A 17,447-nucleotide genomic window follows, 5' to 3' on the forward strand; every position below is an offset into this window, starting at 1 on the left:
TTCAGGGAAGCAGATGTGGCTCAAGTGACAAGGCCTCCACCTACCATATGGGAGGACCCAGGTTTTATCCCTGGGGCCTCCTGGGGAAAAAGAAGAGAAAGCGTGCCTGTGCAGTGAGCCAGTGCCCATGTGGCAAGCCAAGTGCACGCGCAGTGAGCCGAGTGCCCATGCGGTGAGCCAAGTGCCTGTGCAGTGAGCTGAGTGTCCACGCAAGTGCCTGTGTGGCAAGCTGAGTGCCCATGTGGTGAGCAGAGTGCCTGTGTGGTGAGCTGAGTGCCAGCATCAGTGCCTGCGTGGTGAGCCGAGTGCCCACATGGTGAGCCAGTGCCCACACAAGTGAATCACGCAGCAAGATGATGATGCAACAAAAGAGAGACTAAGGGGAGAGTCAAGGTGAAGCACAGCAAAGACCAGGAACTAAGGTGGCACAATTGGCAGGGAACCTCTCCCCACATGAGAAGTCCCTAGGATCCAGTCCTGGTGAATCCTAGAGGAGAAAGACACGAAGAGAAGACAAAAAGAGGAAAAGAAACAGAAGATCACACAGCGAATGGACACAGACAGCAAAAACAGCTGGCGGGGGTAAGGGAGGGGGAGGGGGAGGGGAAGAAAATAATAAATACATCTTTAAAAAAAGAATGCCTTCACTATTCTGGAAAAACGGTTCAATATAAAATATAATTAGAAATTTGTAGGGTTTTAAATCCTAACAAAATTATATCTACTCTCATACCTTTCTCTGATGAATACAAAGGGGAAAAAAAGATTATTTATTAAGTCATTTTAGTGGAGGACAAATCTTGATTATCCACAGGTAGGGAGAGGAACAGTGTGAATGATCCAAATCAGGGAACAATCCAAACCCTCTCACATACATCAACTGTCTTATGAATTTCCTCTCACTTTGTCTGGACTATATATATAACATTGGGCTATATATTCTCCCCCATGATCCTGATTAACAGGATTCTGTCATTAAACCCTGCCTTCCAGATCGCGTTTCTGTCTTCTCTTTAATGCATTTTATTTTCCCGTTCCCAGCTCCCTATTAATGATGAGCCTGAAGCACTATAAGATGTTTTTAACGGGTTAGATGGCTCTTGTTAACTCTTCGGGCACAGACCAATATACTTCTGCCAAACACTTCACCAACTGGTAGGACATTCAAGCAGCCAAGAAGGCTCTACAGCAGGGGATAACAAGGGATCTGTGAGCTTGAATTTAAATTTTTTAAAAGCCCACATTATTCTTGTATTGGGGCAGGTATATTTATTAAATAATACACATTATAGTGTGGACTTAGTAAGGGGTCCATGGAACAAAAAAGGTTAAGAACCCCTGCTCCAGAGTGACCAGATCAGCAGAAAGGAGTTAACAAAGAAGTTAACAGCTTGGGAGTAAGAACAGCTGTCTTTTTTTTTAGGAGGTACTGGAAATTGAACCCAGGATCTTGTACATGGGAAACAGGCACTCAACCACAGAGCCACATCTGCTCCCCGCAGCTGTCTTTTATATGTATATATATAACTACTTAACGAGGGAAGCAGACTTGGCCCAGTGGATAGGGCATCCGTCTACCACATGGGAGGTCCGCGGTTCAAATCCCAGGCCTCCTTGACCCATATGGAGCTGGCCCACAAGCAGTGATGATGCGTGCAAGGAGTGCTGTGCCACGCAGGGGTGTCCCTCACATAGGGGAGCCCCACGCTCAAGGAATGAGACCCGTAAGGAGAGCCGCCCAGCGCGAAAGAAAGTGTAGACTGCCCAAGAATGGCACCACACACACGGAGAGCTGACACAACAAGATGACGCAACAAAAAGAAACACAGATTGCCATGCCGCTGACAACAGAAGTGGACAAAAAGAACACGCAGCAAATGGACACAGAGAGCAGACAACTGGGGTGGGGGGGAAGGGGAGAGAAAAATAAAATAAATCTAAAAATAAAAAATACTTAGTGATAGGGAATACTCAAATGGTCAGCTGAAGAGAGAAGTGCTAGAATCTGGCTAACCAACAGGTCTCAAAGTATGGACCCTAGACCACATCAACATAACCTGGGAACTTGTTAGAAATGGAAATTCCTTGGCCCCACCTGACACCTACTAAATCAGAAACTCCAGAGGTTGGGCCCAGAAATCTGGGTTTCAAAAAGCCTTCCAAGTGATTCTAATGTGAGAGAAAATTTGAAAACCACTGAGCTAGACCTATTGGAAAGAGGCTGGCTTCAGGCCCATAGTGTGCTAGATTTTCCTTGGTTTATCCAATAGTTCCCCAACTTGTCTGCACATTGGAATCACCTGAGGAACCTCAAGATGTACCAATACCTGTGTCCCATCTCCAGAGACAGTAATTTAATTGGTCTGGGATATGACCTAGCCTTTGGAATTTTAAAGAGATCCTTGTGTAATTCTAATGTGCAGGCTAGTTTGGGAACCACTGTGCTAGTAAAAAAAAAAAAAGAACACAGGTCAAGGAAGTTTCCTGATTGATATTTCAGAGTCCTGGAAAGTTATCATAATAAAAAATTGAAGTTTAAGTTCAATGTCCTACCTAAAGAAATCTTTATTTTTGTAAATGATGTCTTCTAAAGTAATAGAGGTAGTTCATTTCTCCTTTATTTTGTTTGGAGAATCGAGTCCACAAACATTTATGTCACTTTTCTCAGTAAATACTCATCTATGCCATTTAGCTATCCAAAAATTGCATCAGGAACACCTACACAAATGGAAAGGAACTAAGTTTCTGTACATTTCTAATAGCCTTTGTGATTCTGGGCTGCTCTGGTAAGGGTACCTCCCCCTCATCTTCACTTCCAATGTCATTGGTATTCTCACCAGCCACCAGGCCCTGGATAATCTCTGTGTCCATCAGCTCCTGGGAGATGATGAGATCATCATCTGCAGTGACAAAGTCCTGGAAATTTAATTCATTTGGGACACAGGTGGCAATAGCCACTGAGTGCCACAACTTTTCAATGGCAGTGTCTAGTTCGCTGGCTGTTTCTTCTGCATCAGAATCTGTAAGTTCCCTAGGGATGATGCCTGCCCTCTGCCAGCATCTCACCACTGTGGACTGCTTGACTGACCATATGCTGCAGCAATCATGTCAATAGCTTGCTTGATGTCCACCTTTTCTTGATGCTCACTGCTGTTGAGCTTGAGGAGGATCTGCTTTAGAAGGTGGCTCCTGTACAGCACTTTCGTGGTGTGGATTATGCCAAGATTCAGTGGCTGCAGGACAGCAGTACAGTTTGAGGGCAGATACCCTACCTGAATTCTTTCCAAGCAAGGGAGCATGTTGTGAGCAGAGCAGTTGTCAATCAGCAGAAGGATCCGGCGTTCTGCCTGCTTCATCCTGGCATCCACTTGTATAAGCCACTCATTAAAATGATCCCGCGGGGAAGCGGACTTGGCCGAATAGATAGGGTGCCCACCTACCACGTGGGAGGTCCGCAGTTCAAACCCCGGGCCTCCTTGACCCGTGTGGAGCTGGCCCATGCACTGTGCTGATGCGCGCAAGGAGTGCCCTACCACGCAGGGGTGTCCCCTGTGTAGGGGGCCCCACAAGCAAGAAGTGCGCCCCGTAAGGAGAGCCGCCCAGCGTGAAAGAAAATGCAGCCTGCCCAGGAGTGATAGCCACACACACGTAGAGCTGACGCAGCAAGATGATGTAGCAAGAATAGATAGATTCCTGGTGCCGCTGACAACAATACAACAATGGAAGCGGACACGAAGAACACGCAGCGAATAGACACAGAGAACAGACAACTGGGGCGGGGGGGGGGGGGGCGGTGGGTAGAGAAGGGGAGAGGAAAAAAGAAAAAGATCCGGCGTCATCCATGCCCACTGGTTGGCTCGGTAATCACAAGGAAGGGAATGGACATTCTTGAGGCAGTGTGGGGTGGTTGACCTACCAACGATCAATGGTCTCATTTTTTTCAGTCCCCAAGGCATTGCAACAAAAGAGTGCTGTCAACCGCTTCTTTGCTTTCTTGCCCCCTCTACAATGATCCTCTTCAGCAGCTAGTGTGTGTTGGGGAAGCAACTGAAAAAACACTCCTGTCTCATCAGCATTAAAGATATCATCTGGGCTGTAGTCAGCTATCAGTTTGTAATTTCCCCTGCATGCCACTCATTGACCTTATCGATTCCTAGACCATTCATTAACCTGTCACTATCCTCTCTATGGACTGCTTTCAAAACAATTCCATGGCGATCCCTAAATCTGTTCAGTCAGCCCACACTTGCTTGAAAATTGTCATAGCCAAGCATGTTGGCCAAGTTTAGAGTTTTTCTCTTCGAATAACAGAACAAGTCATGAGAATGTTTTTGGCATGGATTTCTTGAAACCAAGCAAAAACAGCCTTATCAATGTCGTTGTCATTGATCATCCTTTTCCACTTGGGTCCTACAGATGCTTCCCGCACCTTTTCTTCAAATTTGGCGCAATCCTTCAAGAATATAGACAAAGTAGAAGGAGTAATACCAAATTCTTTTGCCAAATCTCCTTTTCTCTTGCCAGAGTCCACAGCTTCCACTACTTTCATTTTCTCCTCCAGGGAGAACTGTCGGGGTTTCTTGTTCCCCTTGTTTGCTGTATCTATGGAATGAGGGCTGGGCCACAACTACAGGGCTGTGTCCATTCCTCCTCGCAGCTTGTTTTGCCACAAATGTGGAAAACTGAGAAGACAAAATGGAGTACCTATCAGGAACCAAGATAATGGATTCCCCCTAAAAGATGGGTTCAGATTTTTTAAAAATCATATTAGGAAATGACAGTATAAGGCCAAAGTCAAGTAGGAGATAGAATTTGTGCTATTGTCTTTTTGTAGAAACTACTTGTATAGACTCACAGAATGTTTGAAATAGAAGGGACCTTATAAGTAATCTAGTTTAAGCTTTCTGAGCCTCCATAAAAACGGGAATAGCAATGTCTACTATGAGAATAGATTAAAAGAGCAATGTACTGTGTAAATCAAGGGGTTATTATCCAGCTTGTTTTACAGATGCAGAAACTGAGGGGTGGGGAAGGGGCTTCTCTGGTTCATGCAGCTCATATTTTTAAACTCAGATTAGTGCTATTTCTGTCCTTCCATGGTTCTACTTGAAATTCCACCAAAATGAGATCTTCAAAGCACTATCACAATCTGGCCTTGAGTGATTTGCATTGTGAGAAGATGTTTCTGGTTGCCATACATTAGTTTAATGAGTATTTCTGGGTGCTAAGCAGTAAGGACACAGTGGTGGACAGAGTCAAGATCCCTACCCTTATGAAATACACAATGTGGTAGAGAAGATAAAGAATAAGTAAACACATAAGATTATAATGTGGCCTAAGCTATGAAGGAAATGAAGATTATGACAGAGAATAAAAAGGGAAGATCTATTTACAAAGTGTGGCCAAGGGTGCTCGCATTGAAAAGATGGCATTTAAGCTGAGACTACCATGTAGGGTCAGAGGACAGGACAGTCCAGCAAAGGACATAGCATCAGCAAAAGTTCAAAGGCAAGAAAGAACTTTAACTATTTATGGATCTGAAAGACTTGCATGACTCCAAGTGTTTGACTAAGGTAAAAGGCCACACTACTCAAAGACACTATTGAAAATTGATACTTTATTCTGAAAGCAAAAGAAATCCAGAGGGTTTTTAGGGCAGGGCAAGTGATTATCTGCTTTATATTTTAAAAGGATCACTCTGGTTGTTTTGTGAAATATGGATCAGAGAGGTGAGACCAATTAGGATATTAGGATGCTACTGATGATACTTCAGGTGAGAGATTATGGCAGAAATAATGGACAGGTTATAGTCCCTTTCTGAGCTTGTTTTTCCATTTTGAAATGAAGAGGCTGGACTCAATCAGGGAGGGCTTATCAGAATCTGATATCCAGGCCCACTAAACGAGAATCTCTGAGGAGATAACAAGTTTTGAAAAGCTCCCAGTGTGGTTGTGATCCACCCCATGGTTGCAAACCACAGGACCTGATAACTGATCCCTAGGATCCCTTCCAAGTAGAAGTATTAGATCCTAGATCAGGTGCTCCAAACTCAAAATGCCTTTAGGGGCCAGGAAGGTGACATAATTAAGTGAAACAGAGATGAAGTATTCGTAGAAGACACTGTGATCTGCGTGCCCACTTAAATTAAAACAAACCAAACCCCAAGGCTGGCCAAAAAAACACAATCCAGTAGGACTTTCAGTAGTTGCCTACTTAGACCTTTCATCATGACAGCCCTGAAAGGAGGAGAGGCTGCTGTGACTTAATGCCGTCACTGCCCCTTTCCAAGAGCAGGTTTCTATAACCACTTCTACATATCTATCCATTCATTCATGGCACCCTTTACTTGCCAAGCACTGTGCTCAAAAAGTCACACAGAGATGAATGGCATATAGTGCCCATTCTTGAGGAGCTTACCATTAGGCAGGGAAGACAAACACTAGAGTGTGAAATACTATAACAGAGGTTACAAAGTACTATGGAAACATAGAAGTATGAGTGATCAACTGGGGTAGGGGATGGGTAAACAGTGCACTTCAAAGAGGAAACAATATTTATGCTGGGCCTTCAAGAATAAACAATTAGGTATTCAGAAGAGAGAAGGAAATATGTACAAAGACAATGAAATACTATAGAAAATAAAATGGCGTGGTCAGGGAAAGCAAAGGCCAGATCACAAAAAGGCCTAGGAAGGGTCTAGTTTGATTCTGTGGGCAATGAGAGGCCTTTAGAGGTCTTATTGTTATTGTTTAGGATTGATGTGATTAGATTTAAATTTTAGAAAGGAAGAGCCTAATGGATGAAGTCCATTCTCCTGAGAGGTGGCCCTAAATCTGAAGACAGGGAAACAGACGTGGCTCAACTGATAGAGTCCGTCTACCACATGGAGGGTCTAGGGTTTGATCCCCAGGGCCTCCTGACCCGTGTGGTAAGCTGGCCCATGTGCAGTGCTGCAGTGCGCAAGGAGTGCCATGGCATGCAGGGGGTGTCCCAGCAATAGGGGAGCCCCATGAGCAAGGAGTAGGCCCCAGAAGGAGAGCTGCGCCACGTGAAAAAAAGTGTAGCCTGCCCAGGAGTGGAGCCACACACAGAGCAGACACAGCAAGATGACACAACAAAAAAGAGACGCAGTTTCCCAATGCCACTGGATAATGCAAGTGGATGCAGAAGAACACACAGAGAGCAGACAACAGGGGAGAAGGGGAGAGAAATAAATAAATAATAAATCTTTAAAAATAAATACATAAATAAATTTGAAGATAAAAGCAGTCCACATACAGTCTGGATATTAATTTGAGTGCAACACAAGTTACTGAAGGATTTTAAGCAAGGAGAGAGCACGGCTGTGCAGACAATGGAAATGAAGGGTGCCAGAGGAAAAGCAGGAGACCAGTTAGGAAGTTCCTGCAGGAGTCCAGATGAGAGCTAAGAGTGGCTGGGAGTAGAATAGTGGTAGTGGAGATGGCAACAAGTAGTAAATCTGGGCTGTTTTCACAGGTCTTGCTGATGGATAGGATCTGAGGTATAGGAGGAGTCAAGGATGACTCCCAGATTTCTGGCTTTAACAGAGTGCAACCCAGTAGATGGTGGTGCCAGTGATGGAGATGGGAATCTACTGAGAGAATATAATTTGTTAAGCGTTTTGCATACTTAATATAGCCTATCCTTGGTAGGACTGGGATTCATAGCCAGGGAGGCTCACCACAAAGCCATTGTGCTACATTGCTTGTTCTGGGAACTGTAATGACTGAGAAGAGAACTAGGCAAGAGTCAAGGCAGACAAAGTCTTGGAGATCAAACTAAGAAGTCTGAATTTTATTCTACGTGAACAAGAAGAGGGAGTGACAAGATCAGACTTACACTAAAAAAAAAAATCAATTTGGCTGCTGTGTGGAGAAAAGATTGTAGAGGGACAAGAGTGGAGGCAGAAAGACCAAATCCAGTCAGAAGATGATGGTAACTAGAAGACTGGTGATAGAAGGAGATGGAGAGAAGTAGGCAGATTGGAAATACATTTGCAAGATAGTGAGGCTCGTGTGGGAACTTGTATAAATGTGGAACAGCAGTGGAAAAGGACTATAAAATACAACCCTTATCCGACTCCCGGTCATTCCCACAGTCATTCAGCTCCAGCCTTGAATCGCTCCAAGAACTCGCTACTACTGCTATCCGTGTGATGAGGGAAAGACAGACTGAGGGTTGATCACGGCAGTGAAGATGGGGGATTTGATGCTGTGCAAGTATGAACCTTATCCTGAATATGCGGAGATACACTGAGGCGGGCTGGGGTCAAGCCTTGAACGTTGTGTTGTGGGGAGGGTGGTGCTGGGGTTCCCCAGGGCCCAACGTGGCCCTGAGAGGTGAGGCGGGGCCTTGACCTCACGTTTGGAGCAGCCCCGCCCCAGTTACCTGAACGCCCCCACAGCAGTGCCCAGGGACTTAGGCCTGGGCGTTCCACTGCCAGCGGCCACAGCTTCCACCACCGCCCGGGACCTCTGGCCGGAAGCAGTCCGTCCGCCTTAGCAGCTCCCCTCGATCACTCTAAACAGTTTCTATGAGCCCGCCTCTTGGCTAGGGCTGGACTGCTGCGCTTGCGCGAGGTGTCTCTTGCAGTCACGCGCCGCCGGTCGCTTCCGGTGCGCCGCGAGGGTCGCCGGGACAGGTCTCCCTGGCGATCGGAGGTGTGCCGCCGCCTCCTCCCTCAGCCTCCACCGCCGAACTGGTGCCGCAGCGACGCCGGCGTCCCTGCTGTTTTTCTCGGGCTCCCCGGGGTTCGAACCCCGGGGCCCTTGGCAGGCGTCGGTGAAAGGCCTGCGAAGCAAACTGGTGCTCCTACACCCATCCTCCACGACCTCTTATCGCGACTTCGAGGAGGGAAAGCGAGAGGGGTTGTCGCAACTCCGCGCCGTGTGTCGCCGGGCGGGGCCGTGGGGCTGGGGCTCCTTCAGCCCCCGGGATGCGCGCGCGAGCGCTCGCCGCCACTTCCTTGTTGCCGCTGTCACGACTAGAGCCGCCTCTCGCAGACAGCGGGGAGCGCGAGTGTGCCGGCCAGCCCCCTCGTCGAGTCCCCTGGCCGGGTGCCTCCGGGAATGTGAACCGCGCGTCGTGCACGCTCCTCTGGGTAAGTCCCGCCCTCAAGGGCCGCGTTGCGCGCCTCACCCCCCGGGGGACCTCGGTCTGGGCTCTACTAACCTCTGTTTCCTCTTCTACGAAGTACAACCAGTGAGCCATAGTGTCCTACCCCGGAGTCCGTACCTTTAAGACATCTGAGACCCAGAGAGAAAGGAACTAGCCCAGAGTCATGCTGTAGTTCATGGCTGAGCCGTCACATGCTACCCCGTGAGGTTCCGAGGAGGATCAGATGGGACGGTGAAAGTGGTTTGCAAATGTCAAGTATTGTCTTTAACCCTGTTTTACAGCTGAGAAAACGGAGACCTAGAGAGTATAAGTAGACTGCTGAAGATCAAGGGCTCACTTCTAGTACTTTTAAATAGTGTAACCTGGAAAAGAACCCTGATCTTTTGCCCTCCAGAGCCCTTGGTTTTAACCTTTATGTTATCTTATTTGCATTGCTGTACTGAAGCCTATGATCAGAAAACAAGCTTGGACCCAGGTTTAAAACAGGTAGTAAAAAACGAAAACCATAGAACACTCCCTTCTTGCGCCCACCACAAGCAAATGACTTTGCTTCCTAATTTCTTTGTAGGGTGCCTTAACTTTTACACATGTTCTCCAGCAGTTACTGCTCTTCTCCACAATTTCTCAAGGGCCCGGAAGTTAATTATTAAGGGCAAAACAGTCTGCATTAAGAAATCAGTTTAGTTCCTCAGTCAAACTGGCCATATTTCAAATGCTTGGTAGCCACGTCTGGCTACTGGCTCCTGTATTGAATAATACAGATAATAAAAATCACTTCCATTATGGCAGAAAGTTTTATGAACAGCTCTTGTTTAGAGTTGCCAGTGGAAATGGGTAGCAGCCTTGTGTAATGAAAGGACGCCTACAGAGTTAAATTTTTGAGTCAAAAAACTGCCTCTCAGTCTTTATTTGTGTCTAGGGGCCTTGGGCAGATAGTTAAGCATCTCAGCCACTGATTATTTATCTTTAATAATGAACCCTTTCATTTGTATAGCACTTGACTATTCTCTGATAAGGTCACGTGTTGTACTTTTTGGGCCTTACGAATATAAATCTCTGGTAGAGATTGGTGAACCATCTGTCTTTTTGTACATGATAGACAGAACTGAACCTAAAGCAGCTAAGGGACCTGCCCCAAATCATGTAAGCTGACAGAGTATAAAGAAATCTTTTATAAGCACTTACTGCATGTTTGAATGGATGACTGAATGATTATTGAAACAGTTTGCTTAAGGTGATGAAACATATGAGGGAAGGGCCAGACTTCTAACTGGAGGCAGGTATTCTTTTTATCTATTAGCAAATGGAATCCCTATAATAAGGGGCTAATAAATCTCACAGTTGAAGACTGCTGAGTATCCTGTGAGTGAAAATAAGTTAAAGAATTGTTTAAGACTCTGGTCAAATTTGCCGATCAAAGAGTTTCTTGGGGATACTTGTTGAACATACAGATTTTCAAACACTCTGGAGATTCTGAGTCAGAAGATCTGAATTGGAGCTCTGGACTCTTGTCTGTTTAAAATGCTTTTTGGGATCTGCTGAATTTGGAAAATGGCTAAGCCTTAAGGCTCCAACAGACATAAGGATTATTAGAAGGCTGCTGCCCCTTGTAGGGCAGATTTTTGAAACTTTGTGTTTGTATATGACTTTTCCTCCCCTCTAGCCATGGATGCATCATATGATGGTACTGAGGTAACTGTCGTGATGGAGGAAATTGAGGAAGCCTACTGCTATACCTCCCCTGGGCCACCCAAGAAGAAGAAAAAGTATAAGATACATGGAGAAAAGGCCAAGAAACCCAGGTTAGCCAAAACTTTTTGGTTACTGCTAGCATTTAAAAAGTCAACCAAAATGCTCAGTAGGTTGGAATGCTCATAAGCAGAAACTGCTTGGAGAATTGTATTGAGGAGGACTTTAAGGCTGCATCCAGATTCATTGAGAAAGAGTGTCACATTGATTGTTGAAATCTTATGGTGGTGGGCTGGGGTGAGGTAGGGAGTGGGCAGTAGCCAGATTTATGCCATGCCAGCCTGCCATTCCTGGCCAGACCTTGGTCATGTTTCCAGGCTAACAAGAAATTACACCATCAGATGGTACAAGCACTGTACAAAAGAAGTACTTTATTCTTATTAAAATATTTAAAACAGGACATTAATACAAATATGCAATCATAAGTAGTCCAATGAGATCTATAAAGAATATGCAAATTATAGCTCTAATCTCCCCAGTGAATACTCCAGACTTCTTGCTGAGGTTACCAGTATTGGGCCATCTTAATGGTTCCATTTCTAGATGCTCCTCACCACTAAGATGACCAAAGGTTGTATAGAGGAGTAAAGGGTGTGAGTGATAACCAGACTGCATAATCAGTCCTCTAAGTAACCTTATCCTGAGAGTGCCATGATGGGGCACCTGTATCTTTTTTGTTTGTGTGTTTGCTTATATCACAGAGAAAGTGGTGTGTAAAAAAGTAAGCCAGATGAGAATTTGCTTTGCTTCCAGGTTTCTGAAGAAAGAATGGCCACTAACTGTATTTTACCATTTGTTTTGCCTTCCTATACACCATTTGAAATTGTATTTAAGTGTTTCTTGGACTTCAGTTCCTATTTAGATAAATACTTTGATGTTAGATGCTGGGTTTTGTATCTGTCTCTTCATAATCTAAAATCTAACAATAATATTTACTGGTTGAACGAGGAAAAGCCTTAAGAAATCCTTGCTTCCTCAGGTCTGCTTACCTCCTATACTATTATGACATCTACTTGAAAGTGCAGCAGGAGCTCCCCCACCTCCCTCAATCTGAGATCAATAAGAAGATTAGCGAGAGTTGGAGGCTTCTCAGCGTGGCCGAGAGGAGTTACTACTTGGAGAAAGCTAAATTAGAGAAAGAAGGTTTGGATCCTGTAAGTAACCCCACACCCCCCACTCCAATTTCTCCATCAATTCAATGATGAAGGCCTTGGGGAGACCAACTTCCTGTTCTCCTGTTTCCATTTCTTTTCTTGGGAAACCTTTGAGTTGAATCATTTTATCTTTCTTGAGTCTAATATTGTCTGTTTCCATTTCAGTGATGCCCCACACTTCCTTATCCCCTGCGGTTGCAGCAGTACATGAGCTGACATTTTCTGAAAATTATCTGCAGTGAGCCTTACGTTCCTTTTCTGAATTTTAGCAAAAACTTGTGGGTAGCTAATATTACTTTCCTTTAATATATTGACTTATATAGTCATTTTTCCTATACCAAGAATTTTTAAGGTACAAATTTAAGATAATTAATTGATTTGTATTGTATGGCTCCCTGTCATTGAGAACATAACCAGGAATTGGCTTCTACATTTAGAGAAAGATACAGCTGCTTTGTTTTTTGTTTATTTTATTTTATTTTTTATTTTTTATTCATTTTTTAAAAAATATTACATTCAAAAAATATGAAGTCCCATTCAACCCCACCGTCCCCACCCCCCACTCCCCCCACAGCAACACTCTCTCCCATCATCATGACACATCCATTGCATTTGGTAAGTACATTTCTGGGCATCGCTGCACCTCATGGTCAGTGGTCCACATCATAGCCCATACTCTCCCACGTTCCATCCAGTGGGCCCTGGGGGGATCTACAATGTCCCGTAATTGTCCGTGAAGCACCACCCAGGACAACTCCAAGTCCCGAAAACGCCTCCACATCTCATCTCTTCCTCCCATTCCCGCACCCAGCAGCCACCATGGCCACTTTTCCCACACCATTGCCACATTTTCTCTGTGGACATTGGATTGGTTGTGTCCATTGCACTTCTATGTCAAGAGGGGGCTTAGATTCCACATGGATACTGGATGCAATCCTCCTGCTTTCAGTTGTAGGCACTCTAGGCTCCATGGTGTGGTGGTTGACATTCTTCAACTCCATGTTAGCTGAGTGGGGTAAGTCCAATAAATCAGAGTGTAGGAGTTGAAGTCTATTGAGGTTCAGGGTGTGGCTATCATATTGTCAGTCCAGAGATTCAAATCCCCTAGATATATCTTAAACCCCAGCACCAACTACAATTCCAGTAAAGTAGCATGAAAGTCTTGTGAAAAGAGATCCCATCTGAGTCCAGTTCCATCACGCAGAAACACCAGCTCCAAAGAAGGGCCAACTTACATGGCAGTGAACTCCATCTGCCATGACCATAGAACCTGTGGGTCTCTTTAGCCCTCAAAAGAACCAGTACCTGGGGTTGTATCTACTTTATCTGTCTCTGAGACTCTGCTCAGGTGTGCATAAGGGCAATCCTTCTGACAACCTCCAGACTCTTTTTTAGAGACTCATAGCCATATAAACTCATTTCTCCTTTCCATTTCCCCCTTACATTAGGTCAAACAGCATTTTAAAGTCCTGTTATTATATGTAGACAGGGATATTCTGCTGATCCACATTGAACCTTTAATTCAAGGTCATTTTCTAGTTGCATCATCAGCTGGTATTTGGTAGTGATCCCTCGGTGCCAGGGAGGCTCATCCCTGGGTGTCATGTCCCACGCTGGGGGGAATGCACTGCATCTACATGCTGAGTTTGGCTTCGAGACTGGCCACATTTGAGTAACATGAAGGATACAGCTGCTTTGTGTGATAACACATTCTTTTGTTACCACGTGTGGTTGAGAATTATGATAGAAACAAAAATGCAAGGTTAAGGCCAAACATGATTGGTGGAGGCTGAGATTTTGAGTACTTGGATTAAAGAACAAGTAAGGAAACAGGTTTGTTTCTGTCAGCCTTTTTTTTCCCCAACAAGTTCACAATAACAAAAAGCACTGATTAACTTTTTTTTTTTTTTTTAGGAGGGACTGGGGATTGAACCTGGGACCTTGTACATAAGAAGCAGGGAAGCAGGCACTCAACCACTGAGCTACAGGCTACTCCCCCTGATTAACTATTAAAACTGCTGTTTCCTTAAATTGCAATTCCTGCAGGAAAAATAGCCTGGTCATTGCAAGTTGAAACCTTTAACTTTAACTCCTTTTTCAGTGGAAATAGTTGCCTTGTGGCAGGCTGTCTCCTTGGCAGTCCTTCAGGTGTCCTGCTAAGTGGCAGGATACATGGTTCAAGTGTGTTGTTCCTTCCAAGCTCTAAGATGAATGCTATCCCTGCCATCCTGGATTTATTGATTAAGGCCAGGCTGCCCTATGTACTTACCACCATTTAGACTCATTTAGTTTTGTTCTGTCTGCTTCAAAGGGTGACTTGAGAATGTCAATTCCCCATTATTTCTCTAGTAAAGGCTCCATGAAGGATTCCATCTGTCTGCTTTTCTGCTTCATCTGAGTGCTTTTAACTTTTCAACTCTTGAGTGTTTCCTCTGTGCCCTAAGTAGTCTTATCGATTACTTGCTTTTGATTTAAGGATCCTTTTGTAATTGACTTCAGTGTTCCTTTTAGAAGACACCTCTGGAGTTATTTTTTGTTCCATTTAATTTGAATTCTCAGTTAACTGTTTACTTTGAACCATTGAACTTTTCCTTAATAGGTAAATTTCAGTTTAAATTTTAAAAAACAACAGAAAGGCTCTGAGCCTTAGAATCAATTTCCTCATTGTATACATGGGAATTATCGTAGTACCAAATTTGATAGTGCTGTTTTTAAGGTAAAAATTAGGTGTAAAAGTATTTTCTAAGCCTGAAGGCCCTGAGTCAGTGTTAATATTCATGTTCTTTTTATCCCTTAATGTATTCAGGGCCTTAACAGATAACTCCTTTCATATGTAATGTACACTCAGGAATCCTTCCTAGCTTTGTGATCTGTTCATCATCTTCCTTTTAATTTTGAAAGAAACCAGTGATGTCAAGATTCTTCCTTGATACCCTTGAGTTCTAAATTGGCCTGTTAATTTGTATTTTATGCTTTCTGACTTTGTATTGAGCATTATTCATTTTGGCGTTTAAATCTTCTGCTACTTTGGAATCCTATAGGAGCAAAGCTGAAAAGGAACTCAAATAGCCAGATTCAGCTCTCTTGGGTTTTTTTTTTCCTTTCATTTAAAAAAAATTATTGAAGTATATCATTCATATATGAGCATACATAAAGAGTAAGTGTGTAGTAAATGTTGTGAACTTACAAAACAAACATGCATAATATCATACAGGGCTCCCATACTTCACTCTACCACAAATACCTTGCATTGTTATGAAACATTTGTAACAAACTAGGAAAGAACATCATCAAAGTGTTACTACTGACTATAGTCTATATCTTATATTTGGTATATTTTTCCCCAACCCACCCTATTGTTTTTCTTCATAAACCATACTGTTTATCTAAAGGGTACAATTAATGGCATTTGGTATAATCATGGAGTTGTTCATTCATCACTTCAGTCAATATTGAAGCGTTTTCATTACTCAAAAATTAAATACAAACCACTGGAATACCCTTATGTTAATGCTACTAATTAAAAATCCTGTGATATGCTTTCGCCATTTCTGTTCATTTCCAAACAACTCTTTACCAATTGTGCACAGATTAAACTTTGGCTTTCCATTCTCTTAACTACATTATTTTCTCTGGTGACTTATTATATTCTAGCTATTAACTCTATAGGTTTGCTCATTATATTTAGTTTATAATAGCGAAATCATACAATTGTCCTTTTGTGCCTGGCTTGCTGCATTCAACATAATGTCCTCTAGGTTCATCCACGTTGTCATATGATTCATGACTTCATTTCTTCTTACAGCTGAAAAATATTCTATCGTGGATATAAACCACAGTTTGTACATCCATTTGTCAGTTGATGGACACCTGGGTTGTTTCCATCTTTTGGCAATTGTGAATAATGTTGCTATGAACATTCGTGTTCAGTTGCCTTTTTGTGTCACTGCTTTCAGTCCTTACCTAGTTAGTGGTATTGCTGGGTCACGTGGTAAATCTATAACTTTCTTAAGAACCACCAAACAGACTTCCACAGGGCTTTACCATTCTGCATTCCCACCAGGAGTGAATAAGTGTTCTTTCTCTCTATATCTTTTCCAACACTTGTAGTTTTCTGTTTTGTTAATAGTGGCCATTCTAGTAGGTATGAAATGATATCTCATTGTAGCTTTGATTTGCATTTCCCTAATAGCCAATGATGCTGAGTATTTTTTCCTGGTTTTTTTTTTTTTTTTTTTTTTAAGATTTATTTATTTATTTAATTTCCCCCCCTCCCCTGGTTGTCTGTTCTTGGTGTCCATTTGCTGCGTCTTGTTTCTTTGTCCGCTTCTGTTGTCGTCAGCGGCACGGGAAGTGTGGGCGGCGCCATTCCTGGGCAGGCTGCACTTTCTTTTCACGCTGGGCGGCTTTCCTCACGGGCGCACTCCTTGCGCGTGGGGCTCCCCCACGCGGGGGACACCCTTGCGTGGCACGGCACTCCTTGCGCGCATCAGCACTGCACATGGCCAGCTCCACACGGGTCAAGGAGGCCCGGGGTTTGAACCGCGGACCTCCCATATGGTAGACGGACGCCCTAACCACTGGGCCAAAGTCCGTTTCCCATGGTTTTTTTTTTTTTTTTTTGCCATTTGTATTTCTTTAGAAAAATGTCCATTTAGGTCTTTTGCCCATTTTTTAAATCAGATTATTTGTCTTTTTATTGTTGAGTTGTAGGATCTCTTTATAGATCATGGATATTAGATCCTTCTCAAGATGTGTGATTTCCAAATATTTTCTCCCATTGAGTAGGCTGCTTTTTATCCTCTTCACAAAGTCCTTTGAGGTGCAGAGGTGTTTAATTTTGAGGAGGACCCACTTATCTGTTTTTTCTTTTGTTGCTTGGGGTTTGGGTATAAGATTTAAGAGACCCCATCTACTACAGGGTCTTGTAGATGTTTCCGTATGTTATCTTCTGGGAATTTTATGATCCTGGGTTTTATGTTTAGGTTTTTGATCCGTTTTGAGTTGATTATTGTATAGGGAGTGAGATAGGGGTTCTCTTCCATACTTTTGGTTATGGATATTCATTTCTCCCAGATGTCCATGTCACTGCTCTCTAGGTATATATCCAGTAGTGATATTGCTGGGTCACGTGGCAAATCTATATTGAACTTCTTTAGGAACTGCCAAACAGTCCTCCACAGTGGCTGTACCATTTTACACAATGGTACATGTTATTTTACGTAAGTGTTCTATCTCTCCACATTCTCTCCAATACTTGTAGTTCTCTGTCTTTTTAATAGTGGCCATTCTTATAGGTTTGAAATGATATCTTATAGTTTTGATTTACATTTCCTTAATCATTAGTGATGTTGAACGTTTTGTCGTGTTTTTTTTGTCATCTGTATTTCATCTGTGGACAAATGA

General features: G+C 43.5%; 1 protein-coding gene across 2 annotated transcripts in view; it reads left to right on the forward strand.

Annotated features, from left to right (window-relative positions):
* Positions 1–8,614: 8,614 nt before the first annotated feature.
* The window catches only part of HMGXB3 (HMG-box containing 3), a 71,298-nt gene continuing 62,465 nt past the window's right edge, over positions 8,615–17,447 (forward strand). The window contains exons 1-3 of one of the 2 annotated variants that reach the window (XM_004453736.4): positions 8,615–9,121; positions 10,802–10,940; positions 11,867–12,041. In XM_004453736.4, the coding sequence (XP_004453793.2) occupies positions 10,804–10,940; positions 11,867–12,041 (312 nt within the window). In that variant the 5' untranslated portion in view covers positions 8,615–9,121; positions 10,802–10,803. The remainder of the gene's footprint in view (positions 9,122–10,801; positions 10,941–11,866; positions 12,042–17,447) is intronic. The other variant, XM_004453737.5, reaches the window with a different exon arrangement.

The sequence above is a fragment of the Dasypus novemcinctus genome, chromosome 2 (genome assembly GCF_030445035.2).
Source record: "Dasypus novemcinctus isolate mDasNov1 chromosome 2, mDasNov1.1.hap2, whole genome shotgun sequence".
Lineage (NCBI taxonomy): Eukaryota > Metazoa > Chordata > Mammalia > Cingulata > Dasypodidae > Dasypus > Dasypus novemcinctus.